Here is a 15,141-nt window from a genome sequence, read left to right on the forward strand (position 1 = left end):
AAATAACAACACTACCGGATAACCTAATGTCTGGGGATAGCCCCGCCATAGGTATCCCAACAGCCCAGATCAAAAGTATGGCAAAAAATATACAAACAACAGCTACAACCATAAATGGTCATTCCATAAGCCCAATTCATATGAGAACATCGAACAACAACAAAATACTAACTACAGTGGATGTACATAATAGCACCGCTCTCCAGTCTCCGAATGTTGCAATATGTGATCATTCACAAAAACTCATCTACGAGTTAGACTCTGACGAAGAAATCTCAACAGAATCCAACCAGACCGATCAACAAAATAAAATCCAGATAGGATGAATGTTTTAATATTTTAAAACCAAAAACTGAAATATTTTCCACCGTGAAAAGCTCCCTGTCGATAATATACACCAACTGCGACACGCTAACTACTACAAAGAAAACCGAGCTGGAGGACTATATACAACACCATCATCCAGATATCATCTGTTTGACAGAAACAAATTACAAGAATCCCCTTTATGAGAGTGACGACCGTTCTAAGCTATTGGATGACTATAACCTGTTGCAGCCCAAAACATGCAAGCGAGGAGTAGGAGTCTATGTCAAATGTCATATTAGTGTGGACATTATTGAATTAGTCGATGACATGGATGATCAACTATGCTGTATCATCAATCTGCTGGGAAATGATCGTCTGCTCCTATGTACCATCTATAGAAGCCCAAATTCTACAGCTACAGGAAATCTCAAACTATTAAACCTGCTGGACCAAATATATTTAAACAACAGCTCACACAAGTTAATCGTGGGAGATTTCAACTTCAAGCAAATTGATTGGACATCATATACATCAAACTCTGGAGTTCAACATCCATCCTCCCTATTTATATCCAAGGTCAAGGACTGCTATCTGTATCAACACGTCAACCAACCAACCCGCTTTAGAGAAGGTCAACAAAGCAATATACTCGATTTGATATTTACAAATGAAGAGGGAATGATAGATAACCTAACTCTCAACCCCGGATTAGGCTTAAGCGACCACCTCCTTCTGTCATTCAATCTACTGACATACACAGAAACCCACAACAAAACATGTGATGTGAGACGATATAACTTCCTCAAGGGAAACTACAACCGAATAAATGACAATCTACACAAACTTGATCTGACACCGCTAGAAGCCAGTTCAACCATCGAAGAAACTTGGAATACCTTTGAAGACTACCTGAAGAAACAAATAGCGGACAATGTCCCAACCTATAAGCTTGGAAATCAAAGCCGAAGGAAACCATATATAAGCCGCGAGGCTCAAGATAAAATAAGAAAGAAAAGCAGACTCTGGACAAAATACTTACACTGTAAGACAACTACAAACTTTGATAATTACAAAAAAGCCAGAAACGAAGCAACTAAAGCACTACGACTTTCTAAATATTCGTACGAGCAGGACATTGCCTCAAAGATCAAAACCAACCCCAAGCTCTTCTGGAAATATGTGAGATCCAAAACCAAAACAGCGCCGACAATGTTCAGTGTCAAATCTACAGATGGGATCATCACCCAAGACCCTTTAGAGGTAGCAAATATAATGAAAAATTATTTTGCTAGTGTTTTCACTAAAGATGATCCTTCAAAACCCACTTCCCCATCTACCATCAAGAACATACCAGTCTCCCTTGGAAAATGTCCCAATAACGGAACAAATAGTTGAACAAGCTGTACTACAAATCAATAGCAACAAGTCACCAGGACCCGATAACATTCACCCCAACCTCATCGTTAAAACCATCAAGGAACTGAAACGGCCTCTCACCTTGATTTACAGGAAATCTCTACAAGAAGGAACACCTCCCAAACCAATGGAAAAAGGCCAACGTTAGCCCTATATACAAAAAGGGGTCACGGAAAGATCCAGGAAAATACAGACCCATCAGCCTGACGTCTGTTCCCTCTAAAATTTTACAACGTATAATTCGTGACGCAATAATCAAACATATGGATACCAACAATTTTTTCACTAAAGAACAACACGGATTCAGACATGGGAGATCTTGTACAACTCAACTACTAGAGACACTAGAAGACTGGATAACTGCTTTAGATAACGGTTATAACATCGACGTCATTTACCTTGACTTCAAAAAGGCATTTGACAAAGTGTCTCACCGTCTGCTTCTCCATAAAGTTGAAAGCTACGGAATTAAAGGGAAGCTACTATCTTGGATAAAAGACTTTCTATCTGGAATGGAACAGAGAGTTATTATTAATGGCCAAAAATCTGATGTGCAAACAGTAAGCAGTGGAGTCCCACAGGGCAGCGTACTTGGACCAGTACTATTTTTAATATATGTTAACGACATACCAGAAGCTGCAACCTGTATCACAAAGCTTTTCGCAGACGATACCAAATTATACTCAGCATCAAGTACTATAACACATATTCATGAGCTCCAAAGCAGCATAAACAACATAACTAAGTGGACAAATACCTGGCTTATGGAACTCAATCTAGATAAGTGCAAACATATGGAAATCGGAAATGGAATCAAAAATTCAAAATTCACTATTGGAGATAGCAACTCGAAGATAACAATCAAGAAAACTACATCTGAAAAAGACCTCGGGGTGACTATAGACCACAAATTAACTTTTACTGAACATGTAAACAACGCAACAGCGAAAGCAAACAAAATCATGGGGGTAATCTTCAGAACATTCACCTACATGGACCCAAATGTATTCAATATATTGTACAAGACACTTGTAAGACCTCACCTAGAGTATGGTTCAACTATATGGTCACCAATGTACCAGAAAGACAAAAGAGCTATTGAAAACGTCCAGAGAAGAGCAACTAAAAGGATACCCTCCCTAAAGGACATCCCATATGGTGAGAGACTAAGAAAACTTGGCCTCCCAACGCTGGAGTATAGGAGAAAAAGATCCGACTTGATTCAAACCTACAAAATTATCAATCAAATAGATTCTATAGACTCAAGAAGGATGTTTCAAAAACCAACATACACAGCTACTAGAGGAAATGCCAATAAAATCTTTAAGAAGTCCTTCAGACTAAACTCAAGCAGAAACTTCTTTTCGAACCGTGTGGTAAACCTATGGAATGGTCTTCCTACCGACGTATCGAGTGCACCAAATGTCAATATCTTCAAAAGCAGACTGAACAACCATTGGAAACATCATCCAAGCAAGTTCGCCTCCGACTGATTCTGTGTGTTAACCAAGGATCGTTTTCCAAATAATTAAGTATATGGCCAAATCATTTTAGTGACAATCTAATACTGGCCTAAAAGTTTAAGTATCTACCCAATTAATCTAGAATTTAAGTTAAAGTGTGTCCACTATCAAACTTTACTATACCAACTGGTGTCAATAGATGTCTGGGGAAAGCCCCGCCACTATTACCACCAATTTATATATTAATGCCAAATACTATATTTTAAAATATTAATTATGACATTATACCTCATGAGAAATCAAATCTATATCCTTCGGCTCCACTCAATATGCTATACTAGCATTTTTAACTTGTATTATATGAACTGTAAATACTACGTTTTAATTGCGCGCGCGCAACCGGAACTCAATTTCTAGTCGGTGTAGGGAGGGGTTAAAAAACCCCTATCAGTCACCGCAATCACGGAGCCCATCAATGCCTCTCCATAAGTCTCCTGACTTCCAATGAGGCCGAAAACCTGCGAATTACCATACATAAGGTAAAATGCTAGGATTGGTCAAAAGAACAATTTGGGATTTTGTAAATAGACTTGTGCACAGGCGTTTGTAATATATAATTAATATTAATGATAATCAAAAATCGGATCGAATCATATAGAAATCATCTATATGATTCTATCCGATTTTTGATTATCATTAATATTTATTATACAGCGTATATTACAAACGCCTGTGACTTGTGTGAACATTGTGTGAAAGAGCCTGGCCTGGAGGATTAGTGTGAAAGTATGATTTGGATATATACTTTGTTGTTATCTGTATGGATTTTGGATTCACTGTGGATTAATAAAGTTCAGAACTGTATCCATTTTGTCAAGTCATTTATCGCACCACATTTCATCCCAAAAAGAACTCTTATACGTCTTAATTGTTGTCACCGTTGATACGGAAACAATTGTTGTGACGTTACGGTTGGTGGCGGCTATAAGTTGACGACGTTACATTACGATCAAAATATAGAGCTACCATACAATGTACATTTTGTTTTTATTGTTGTAGCAAAAAAGATATTTACACTTCTGATGACTTGGAGTCATGAAAGTTGTAATATAATGTATATTTCATGCTACAACAGTTAAGCTAATTTAGGTCTTGAGTCCATACTGTAATTCACATGTTCATTACTAAGTCTGTGTGTATATGTTACTATCAAAATATAGAGCTTCCGTACAATGTACATTTTGTATTTATTACTGAACTACCACTCCTAGATATAAATATCACACTAAATCTTAATGATGTATGAAAATAATAGCAGACAAATTCAATATAATAAGACTAAAATGCAACTATTACTTGTATAGGTGAGACCAGGTACATACATACCAATACCCATAGGTAAAAATTACAAGTACAGGTACATGTATCTAACACAGGTGTCAATGGCATTGCCCATTACCTGTATAGGGGTTTTAGAGGTCACACCTGACTGGACGTAGTGCACTACTAGTTTACCTGTAGTTTAAATGTAGTGCACTCCTAGTGCACTAGGGTGTAAAGGTTAGCTTACACTCAACTGTACACGTACAGTGTATACACAAAAAAGTGACAATAAATTAATATTTGGTTCTCACATGCATAGCATTTATTCAATTTATTGGTAAGGCAATTTGATTTTGGAGTGAAAGAATCACTGTATAAATAAACTTACCTTATTTCAGTAACCAGTAGCCACTTTTATATAACCACCACACAAAAACATTTTTACTACAGCCATTGGTAAGTCTGAAGATACCTATAATATATTGTTAGCCTTTACTACATACAAGACAGTGAACAAATTCAGATCTGCATGGCAGTCTGCCATTACTCTAATTATATACTTCCTTGTCACAGACGAGATATACAGACTGTACACTCTATTGGATGTGTATTATATTGTTATAGATAGAACAATAATGAATCAACATGTATTAATAGTGGACCATGTCACCTCAACAGAATACCTAATTTCTGAACACTTCCTGTTGGTCTACATAAATATACCATTTATTTTAATGTTTGTCGTATAATGAGTACAATTTGTTTTACTGTAGCAATTTTCAGTTTCTTTTCTCCACACACATCTCTCATTTGAAATATATTTCTTATAGCCTTGTGTTTTCTGCAAATATCCTCAGTTTTCCATTCATTTTTCAATAACATCCATTTAAAGACCTCTATATTATGATAGATACTGTGGTAACTGGGAGAGGACTTATTTTAGGACGGTTCTGAATAATTACATTTTGTTTGAGGGTGTCTTTATGGTAAATATGGATTTTAATTATTACACTTTTATTAGGTCATGTATTATCTGCAATTACTTTTTGGACTTATTTTATGATCAATAATCATAAATAATAATGAATCTTCATTCTTGAGAGGGATTATATATATGAGGATTAAATACAATCAAAATGGTTAAGTAATGCATTAATTTATATAATTACAGACAAAGAGATCTAGAGAGCTGTCAGGAACGGACAAGGCCTTGGAACACTTTGACTTGTTCTACAAACCTGTGTTTGGGGATGTATGGCCGTCTATCAGGATTTCACTACTTACAACTCAAAAATACTGTGCCTTAGTAAACAACTTTGTGAACACAGAAGACGCTATTGACAGACTGACAGATTTAGGAACTCACAATATATTAGAACATGTGTCTGAAGTTTTACATGGCACTCATCAATCTGGTGTAAATACTGACAATACATTTGATTTTAAACGGGACACTAAGAAATGTTCATCAGATGACAGTGAGGAAACTGACGTTTATGAGGATGAAGATTCAGAAAAAGAAATTACAGAAGAGGAAGAATTGTTAACTTTACTGAGATATGAAAAGAACACAAGTTTAGAGAATTTTGTTCCTGTTAAAAAGGTTTATACGGAGAGGGAATTGTATGAGCAGGAAGATGTCCAGAAAAGTACATATCAGCCATCAGGTATTCCTGTAAATATTATACATGAGGCACCAGTCCAGATCCCTAAGGATCTGGGAGTGTATGCATATGAAAAAGGCAATACAGGGGACTTCCCTCCTCCAAGGAGCAATGCAAATGGCAAGCTGGGTAAGTTAATTGTGTAATGGTAGAACAAACCAAGTAACAAGCATAACAAGGTTACACAGCTCATTACTAATAGGACAATGACATATCACAATATCATTTCTGTAATATAGTGTTTTCTAAATGTTTGTAAACTGTAAAAAAATAACATCAAATTAATATATTTCCCATTGTTTTACATCCCATGTGTATAAGTTGATTGTGATAATTAACATTAGATTTTAATACAAAACATTTTACTAGTCTTTTCATGGGGATGACCCTTAATGCTAAACATAGAACTACTGGTATTGCCAAATGTCATGGTCTTAATCCAATTTAATACTGTCACTGTTTCATTTCCTTTGTTTTATCTAGAATATTTCTTGATGGATGGTGCTTCAATCTTACCTGTTATTGCCCTTGACCTTCAGCCTTCAGACAAAGTCCTTGACCTTTGTTCAGCTCCAGGAGGAAAGACTTTGGCAATGAAGCAAACTAATCTACCAGGTTTGTCATACCCTGTTTTAAAAAAAGGATACACATTGTGTATCCCCTAATGTTAAAAGCGCTGTATTGTTGCCTTGTTACTGTTTGTAATAGCTAAAAAAACACAAAGTATGTCTCATATTTTGTATGTTTTATAATTTCAACAGTGTGTAGCCATCTAGGTCATTGTTACTATAAACAGTGCAAAATACATAAATTTTGATGTTGTTTCTCTGTAGACTGCATACCATTTTAGACCAAATAAACATTCAGGAGGATTAAAAGTTACAATATTGAGGGACGCTTTATTGGAACCAAATTTAGGATTAACATATAAATATTACACAAAGTAAACATAGAAACCATATTAAACTAATTTGCAAAAATAGAAAGACACAACATGGTATTCATAGTTTCAGTATATAGCATTTGATAAAGATTTGAAATCAAGGTAACGTGAGGCCTTAAAAAGTGTTTATAGGGACATGGGTCAACTGCTGTACATACATTTTCCAGCTGTTACACGAGTTTGCATACTTTGTTTATTTGTTTGATTATTTTAACGTCTTATTAACAGCCATGGTCATGTAAGGACGGTCTCCCATGTATGCAGTTTAGACTGTGGAATGTTCGTGTTGTGTCTTGTATAGTGGAACTGTTGCCCTTTTTATAGTGCTATATCACTGAAGCATGCCGCCGAAGATACCAAGCAACACACCCCACCCAGTCACATTATACTTGCTTCTTATAAAACAATTGTTGATTTGTTTGTTTCAGAAAGCATTTTTTGTAATGACTTATCTGGATCTCGGCTGAAGCGCCTTGAGAAAGTTATAAAAAGCTACATACCCGACCATACGACTGATGATATCACACTAAAACAACAAGATGGCCGAGAGATGACAACGCCGAGGTTTAACAAGGTATGATCTGCAGCACACTGTTCCTTCCAAGTTAACTTTAATGAAAGAAACTTACCGGTATATTTCACCATGTAGTCATGTTATTTTCACTGATAAAAGTTATGTTATTGTTCAAGACTTAAAAAAAAAAAAAAAATGCTGCAAAATAGAAATTCTGTCATCTACAACCAAGAGGATATTTTTCCTATGTCTTGTTAATTTTTGCACAAAATAATCATGTCATCAATGTTTTGTTATGCACATGTTTATGCAATTTTAAATGTTTGATATAGAAGTTTAGGAAGAACAAAAGTATTTTTAGCTCACCTGGTCCAAAGGACCGAGGTGAGCTTATGGGATACCGCAGCGTCTGGCGTCCGGCGTCCGGCGTCCGTCAACAATCGACTTCTTCTCCATAACCGCTGGTCGGATTTCAACAAAATTTGACTGGTAGCATCCTTATGGGCTACTAACTAAAAATTGTACAAATGATGGGGCTGACCCCCCGGGGGCCTGAGGGGCGGGGCCAAAAGGGGTCAATTTGGCTATTTCCATATAAACGACTTCTTCTCTGAAACCAAGCATGGGATAGCACCCATAATGCAATGGTAGCATCCTTATAGGGTGGGGATTCAAAATTGTACAAATGATGGGGCTGACCCCCCGGGGGCCTGAGGGGCGGGGTCAAATGGGGTCAATTTGGCTATTTCCATATAAACGACTTCTTCTCTGAAACTAAGCATGAGATAGCACTCATAATGCAATTGTAGTATCGTTATAGGGTGGGGATTCAAAATTGTACAAATGATGGGGCTGACCCCCCGGGGGCCTGAGGGGCGGGGTCAAAAGGGGCCAATTTGGCTATTTCCATATAAACGACTTCTTCTCTGAAACTAAGCATGGTATAGCACCCATAATGCAATGGTAGCATCCTTATAGGGTGGGGATTCAAAATTGTGCAAATGATAGTGCTGACCCCCCGGGGGCCTGAGGGGCGGGGTCAAAAGGGGTTAATTTGGCTATTTTCATATAAATGACTTCTTCTCTGCAACTAAGCATGGTATAGCACCCATTATGCAATGGTAGCATCCTTATAGGGTGGGGATTCCAAATTGTGCAAATGATGGGGCTGACCCCCCCGGGGGCCCTGAGGGGCGGGGTCAAAAGGGGCTGACCCCCCGGGGGCCTGAGGGGCGGGGTCAAAAGGGGTCAATTTGGCTATTTCCATATAAATGACTTCTTCTCTGCAACTAAGCATGGTATAGCACCCATAATGCAATGGTAGCATCCTTATAGGGTGGGGATTCAAAATTTTGCAAATGATAGTGCTGACCCCCCGGGGGCCTGAGGGGCGGGGTCAAAAGTGGTCAATTTCCCATATAAATGACTTTTTCTCTGCGACTTAACATGGGATTACGCTCATAATGCAATGGTTACATCCTTATAGGGTTTGGATTCAAAATTTTGCAAATGATGGGGCTGACCCCCCGGGGGCCTGAAGGGTGGGGTCAAAAGGGGTCAATTTGGCTATTTCCATATAAACGACTTCTTCTCTGCAACTAAGAATGGAAGAGCACTTATAATGCAATGGTAGCATCCTAATAGGGTTGGGATTTGAAATTGTACAAATGATAGGGCTGACCCCCGGGGCCTTAAACGGCAATAGATGCGAGGTCAAAAAGGTCAATTAGGCTACTATTTTCATATAAATTACTTTGTCTCTGAACCTATGTATTGGATAGCATATTTGTATGGTATCAATAGCATCATTGTATGGTTGTGATTCAAAATTAAACTTTGGGAGTCAATTTTGCTTATTTTTCTAATTGTCAGAGTCTTGTGATAATTACTAACAAAAAACCAGGTGAGCGATACAGGCCCTCTGGGCCTCTTGTTTGTTTTAGTGGTTTAGCTCCCAGGATGCTAAAACACAGACAATTGACAATTTATTGAGTGTATCTATGCATATTAACTCAAAGTTGAGTAATAAAGTGTGCAGTGGTAGACAGCTTACTGTTTGCAATTTTAAAATAACTATAGGATTTAGGTCCCTTTTCAGTTATTTAAAAACAATGATAACATTAAAATGTAATTGCAAATTTGAATGGGCAAATAAAGTAAGTAAATGGACAGAACAATTATTTTAAGATATGTTATCAAAACATTTCATGTTTAGTATTAACTTTCTGAGAATTACTTATACGGTAGTTTTGACCTATAATGATGATAGAAAGTAAACAAGCTGAATCTATCATTTTGCGTATTAGTAGATATTCCCTATGTTTTTAGCCCACCATCATTAGATGGTGGGCTATTCAAATCGCCTTTCGTCCGTGGTCCATCGTCCGTCCGTCCATTAACAATTCTTGTTACCGCTATTTCTCAGAAAGTTCTTAAGGGATCTTTTTCAAATTTAATATGTTGGTTCCCCTAGGACCATAATTGTGAATATTGCAATTCCGGTGAACAAGACATTTTGGATTTTGATAGTTAAAGTTTGTTACTGCTATTTCTCAGAAAGTACTGAAGGGATCTTTCTCAAATTTCATATGTAGGTTCCCCTAGGACCCTAGTTGTGCATATTGTATCTTGGAAACAATTGGTGAACAAGATGGCTGACCGATGGCCATCTTGGATTTTGATAGTTAAAGTTTGTTACCGCTATATCTCAGAAAGTGCTTAAGGGATCTTTCTCAAATTTCATATGTAGGTTCCCCTAGGACCCTAGTTGTGCATATTGTATCTTGGAAACAATTGGTGAACAAGGTATTATCGGTATACCGATATATCCAGGTTCATTTTGAAAACGATACGTATCGCGGTACGATTTAGTCGTATCGGTTCACTCGGAATCATTCGGGGATTTTCCGTATATTTCAGTGAAAATTTCGTTTTTGACAGGAAATATTTTTAAAATGAGAATTTGTATAAAAATTAAAACTAAAAATATATATTTTAACAACATTTCAGACAAATGTACAGGTTAAGATGGATTTTTGGGATGTTATCATACGTAGATTATGATTGATCTTGTGCTTAGTAACGTTTCAAAATGGCGGCCTTCATAGGCACGAATGATAACCTCGTAAAAAAATCGCGATTGTATGGCAGCATTTTGGCTTTACAGTACGTAAAGGGGAAAGAAATAACGAGGAAAGCATCGCTGGATGTCGATTGTGTACGGCAATCGTTAAATGTAGTGGCGGAACAAGGAACCTGACGACTCACTTGCGTCGCCATCACCCAGCTACTGAGTCCCGTCCAGTAGTAACGTTAAGTGTTTGCAATACATCGAGCGGAAGTAACACAGACATTATCTCGCATTTTATAGATAAAAACAAGAATAAAAGTGATATATTGACAAAACATTTATTTCATACTCTTTTTAGGTGATTGACAGAAACAAACATGCAATTCTTATTACCTCCGGTATACAAAAATAATACCAAAATATCATGATATGTATCATAATACACTTATGATGTATCGTGATATATCGTGATACAAAATTTTTCGCGATACCCATCCCTATTGGAAACAATTGGTGAACAAGATGGCTGACCGATGGCCATCTTGGATTTTGATAGTTAAAGTTTGTTACCGCTATTTCTAAAAAAATACTCAAGGGGTCTTTCTCAGATTTCATATGTATATTCCCCTAGGACCCTAGTTTTGCATATTGCATTTTGGAACCGATCGGTGAACAAAATGGCCGCGCCGATCGGTGGCCATTTTGTATTTTGATAGTTAAAGTTTGTTACTGCTATTTCTAAAAAAATACTCAAGGGGTCTTTCTCAGATTTCATATGTATATTCCCCTAGGACCCTAGTTTTGCATATTGCATTTTGGGACTGATTGATGAACAAGATGGCCGCCAGGCAGCCATCTTTGATTTTGATAGTTAAAGTTTGTTACCGCTATTTCACAAATTTAATTATGTAGATTGTACTTCTGTATGTACTGGTAAATGTTCCCTGCAACGTTTGTACTTCTGTGGGTACTGGTAGATGTTTCCTGTAACGTTTGTACTTTTGTATGTACTGGTAGATGTTCTCTGTAACGTTTGTACTTCTGTAGGTACTGGTAGATGTTCCCTGTAACGTGTGTACTTCTGTAGGTACTGGTAGATGTTTCCTGTAACCTGTGTACTTATGTAGGTACTGGTAGGTGCACCCTGTAACGTGTGTTCTTATGTAGGTATTGGTAGATGTTCCCTGTAACCTGTGTACTTCTGTAGGTACTGGTAGATGTTCTCTGTAACGTTTGTACTTCTGTAGGTACTGGTAGATGTTCCCTGTAACCTGTGTACTTATGTAGGTACTGGTAGATGTTCCATGTAACGTTTGTACTTCTGTGGGTACTGGTAGATGTTCCATGTAACGTTTGTACTTCTGTGGGTACTGGTAGATGTTCCCTGTAACGTTTGTACTATTGTAGGTACTGGTAGATGTTCCCTGTAATGTTTGTTCTTCTGTAGGTACTGGTAGATGTTCCCTGTAACGTTTGTACTTCTGTAGGTACTGGTAGATGTTCCCTGTAACGTTTGTACTTCTGTAGGTACTGGTAGATGTTCCCTGTAACGTTTGTACTTCTGTAGGTACTGGTAGATGTTCCCTGTAACGTTTGTACTTCTGTAGGTACTGGTAGATGTTCCCTGTAACATTTGTACTTCTGTGGGTACTGGTAGATGTTCACTGTAATGTTTGTACTTCTGTAGGTACTGGTAGATGTTCCCTGTAACGTTTGTACTTCTGTAGGTACTGGTAGATGTTCCCTGTAATGTTTGTACTTCTGTAGGTACTGGTAGATGTTCCCTGTAACGTTTGTACTTCTGTAGGTACTGGTAGATGTTCCCTGTAACGTTTGTACTTCTGTAGGTACTGGTAGATGTTCCCTGTAACGTTTGTACTTCTGTAGGTACTGGTAGATGTTCCCTGTAACGTTTGTACTTCTGTAGGTACTGGTAGATGTTCCCTGTAACGTTTGTACTTCTGTAGGTACTGGTAGATGTTCCCTGTAACGTTTGTACTTCTGTGGGTACTGGTAGATGTTCACTGTAATGTTTGTACTTCTGTAGGTACTGGTAGATGTTCCCTGTAACGTTTGTACTTCTGTAGGTACTGGTAGATGTTCCCTGTAACGTTTGTACTTCTGTAGGTACTGGTAGATGTTCCCTGTAATGTTTGTACTTCTGTAGGTACTGGTACTGGTAGATGTGTCACTGTAACGTTTGTACTTCTGTAGGTACTGGTAGATGTTCCCTGTAATGTTTGTACTTCTGTAGGTACTGGTGATGTTCCCTGTAACGTTTGTACTTCTGTAGGTAATGTACTGGTAGATGTTCCCTGTAACGTTTGTACTTCTGTAGGTACTGGTAGATGTTCCCTGTAACGTTTGTACTTCTGTAGGTACTGGTAGATGTTCACTGTAATGTTTGTACTTCTGTAGGTACTGGTAGATGTTCCCTGTAACGTTTGTACTTCTGTAGGTACTGGTAGATGTTCCCTGTAAGTTTACTTTAGTTGTACTTCCTGTGTAGGTATGTGATGTTCCCTGTGTTTGTACTTCTAGGTACTGGTGATGTTCCCTGTAACGTTTGTACTTCTGTAGGTACTGGTAGATGTTCCCTGTAACGTTTGTACTTCTGTAGGTACTGGTAGACTGTTGTACTTCTGTAGGTACTGGTAGATGTTCGCCTGTATACGTTTGTACTTCTGTAGGTACTGGTAGATGTTCCCTGTAACGAGTGTTTGTACTTCTGTAGGTACTGGTAGATGTTCCCTGTAAGTTTGTTACTGGTAGATGTTCCTGTAACGTTTGTACTTCTGTAGGTACTGGTAGATGTTCCCTGTAACGTTTGTACTTCTGTAGGTACTGGTAGATGTTCCCTGTAATGTTTGTACTTCTGTAGGTACTGGTAGATGTTCCCTGTAATGTTTGTACTTCTGTAGGTACTGGTAGATGTTCCCTGTAACGTTTGTACTTCTGTAGGTACTGGTAGATGTTCCCTGTAATGTTTGTACTTCTGTAGGTACTGGTAGATGTTCCCTGTAACGTTTGTACTTCTGTAGGTACTGGTAGATGTTCCCTGTAATGTTTGTACTTCTGTAGGTACTGGTAGATGTTCCCTGTAACGTTTGTACTTCTGTAGGTACTGTGGTAGATGTTCCCTGTAACGTTTGTACTTCTGTAGGTATGGTAGATGTTCCCTGTAACGTTTGTACTTCTTGTAGGTACTGTAGCGTTCCCTGTAACGTTTGTACTTCTGTAGGTACTGGTAGATGTTCCCTGTAACGTTTGTACTTCTGTAGGTACTGGTGTAGATGTTCCCTGTAACGTTTGTACTTCTGTAGGTACTGGTAGATGTTCCCTGTAACGTTTGTACTTCTGTAGGTACTGGTAGATGTTCCCTGTAACGTTTGTACTTCTGTAGGTACTGGTAGATGTTCCATGTAACGTTTGTACTTCTGTAGGTACTGGTAGACGCGCCCTGTAACACGGACAGACATGTCCTTCTGGAGAATGATAATAATCTCTTTAAGAGCGGTAGGACGGGGGAGAGGTTACAGCTTCCTAACATTCAAAAGGAGCTACTGGTGTAAGTATGTTTTAAGTCATCTATTTTATCATAAAGACCATGGTGGTTTTTTTTTCCAAAATTAAAATTATTGAGTATTGCATCTCCAAGACTTGTAAAAATGATAATGATTCTGATAACGGAGAATATCACAACTGGTGAACAATACTTACTGTCTACCAGTACCATCATCCTTCTCTCTCAAAGTGGATTTGTGATGGTTCTTGTATATAGGTAATTCAACTTTATTTTACGTACTTAGCTAGCTTTTGTCACTATGTGTTCGAGTGTTGTGTTTATGTACCAAAGCTTAAGTATTATTGAGTGTTAACACTTTTTTTTAAATTTTGATGAAGGACATCTTGTGCATGATATTTGGTGGCAACTGTGGTTAAGTCGGAAATTTCAATACATTTGTTTTTTAAATCATGCCTAATATCATGCCTAATATTGGTACAAAGAAACAATACTCCATCACACAATCACAAACGCTAGCTATTGCCAGTATTGAACCACACAGCTAAATGCTCATATGCTACTAAACTTTATTTGTCAACTTGGTTCTTTGGATGTTAAAATTATGTGCTAACGTTTTCCTCCTTAGGGCTGGAATCCTGTCCTGTGAACAGGGTGGATGTGTGGTTTACTCCACCTGTACCTTGTCAGCAGCCCAGAATGAAGGCGTCGTGCAGTCAGCCCTACAGTATATATGGCAGGAAACAGACATCAACGTGGCGGTCGTGGACCTTAACTACATGGCAAAAGCCTTCAGTAAGACTTTTCGGTTCTGGAGACGCACTCGGTATGGACAGCTAGTTCTTCCCACTCTCAGCTGTAACTTCGGACCAATGTACATAGCTAAATTGAGAATATTAGAAAGACCAAAATAAAA

General features: G+C 38.0%; 2 protein-coding genes across 2 annotated transcripts; both read left to right on the forward strand.

Annotated features, from left to right (window-relative positions):
- Positions 1-636: 636 nt before the first annotated feature.
- Positions 637-1,704, forward strand: LOC138335696 (uncharacterized). The gene has a single exon (XM_069284885.1). The coding sequence runs from the start codon at positions 637-639 to the stop codon at positions 1,702-1,704; it is 1,068 nt and encodes a 355-aa protein (XP_069140986.1).
- A 3,644-nt stretch (positions 1,705-5,348) lies between these two features.
- On the forward strand, positions 5,349-15,139 carry LOC138335275 (5-methylcytosine rRNA methyltransferase NSUN4-like). The gene is made up of 6 exons (XM_069284291.1): positions 5,349-5,497; positions 5,683-6,304; positions 6,659-6,790; positions 7,547-7,692; positions 14,146-14,270; positions 14,854-15,139. Exons 1-6 carry the CDS (start codon positions 5,495-5,497, stop codon positions 15,137-15,139), a joined length of 1,314 nt encoding a protein of 437 aa, XP_069140392.1. The 5' UTR covers positions 5,349-5,494.
- Positions 15,140-15,141: the final 2 nt, after the last annotated feature.

The sequence above is a fragment of the Argopecten irradians genome, chromosome 1 (assembly GCF_041381155.1).
Source record: "Argopecten irradians isolate NY chromosome 1, Ai_NY, whole genome shotgun sequence".
Taxonomy (NCBI): Eukaryota; Metazoa; Mollusca; class Bivalvia; order Pectinida; family Pectinidae; genus Argopecten; species Argopecten irradians.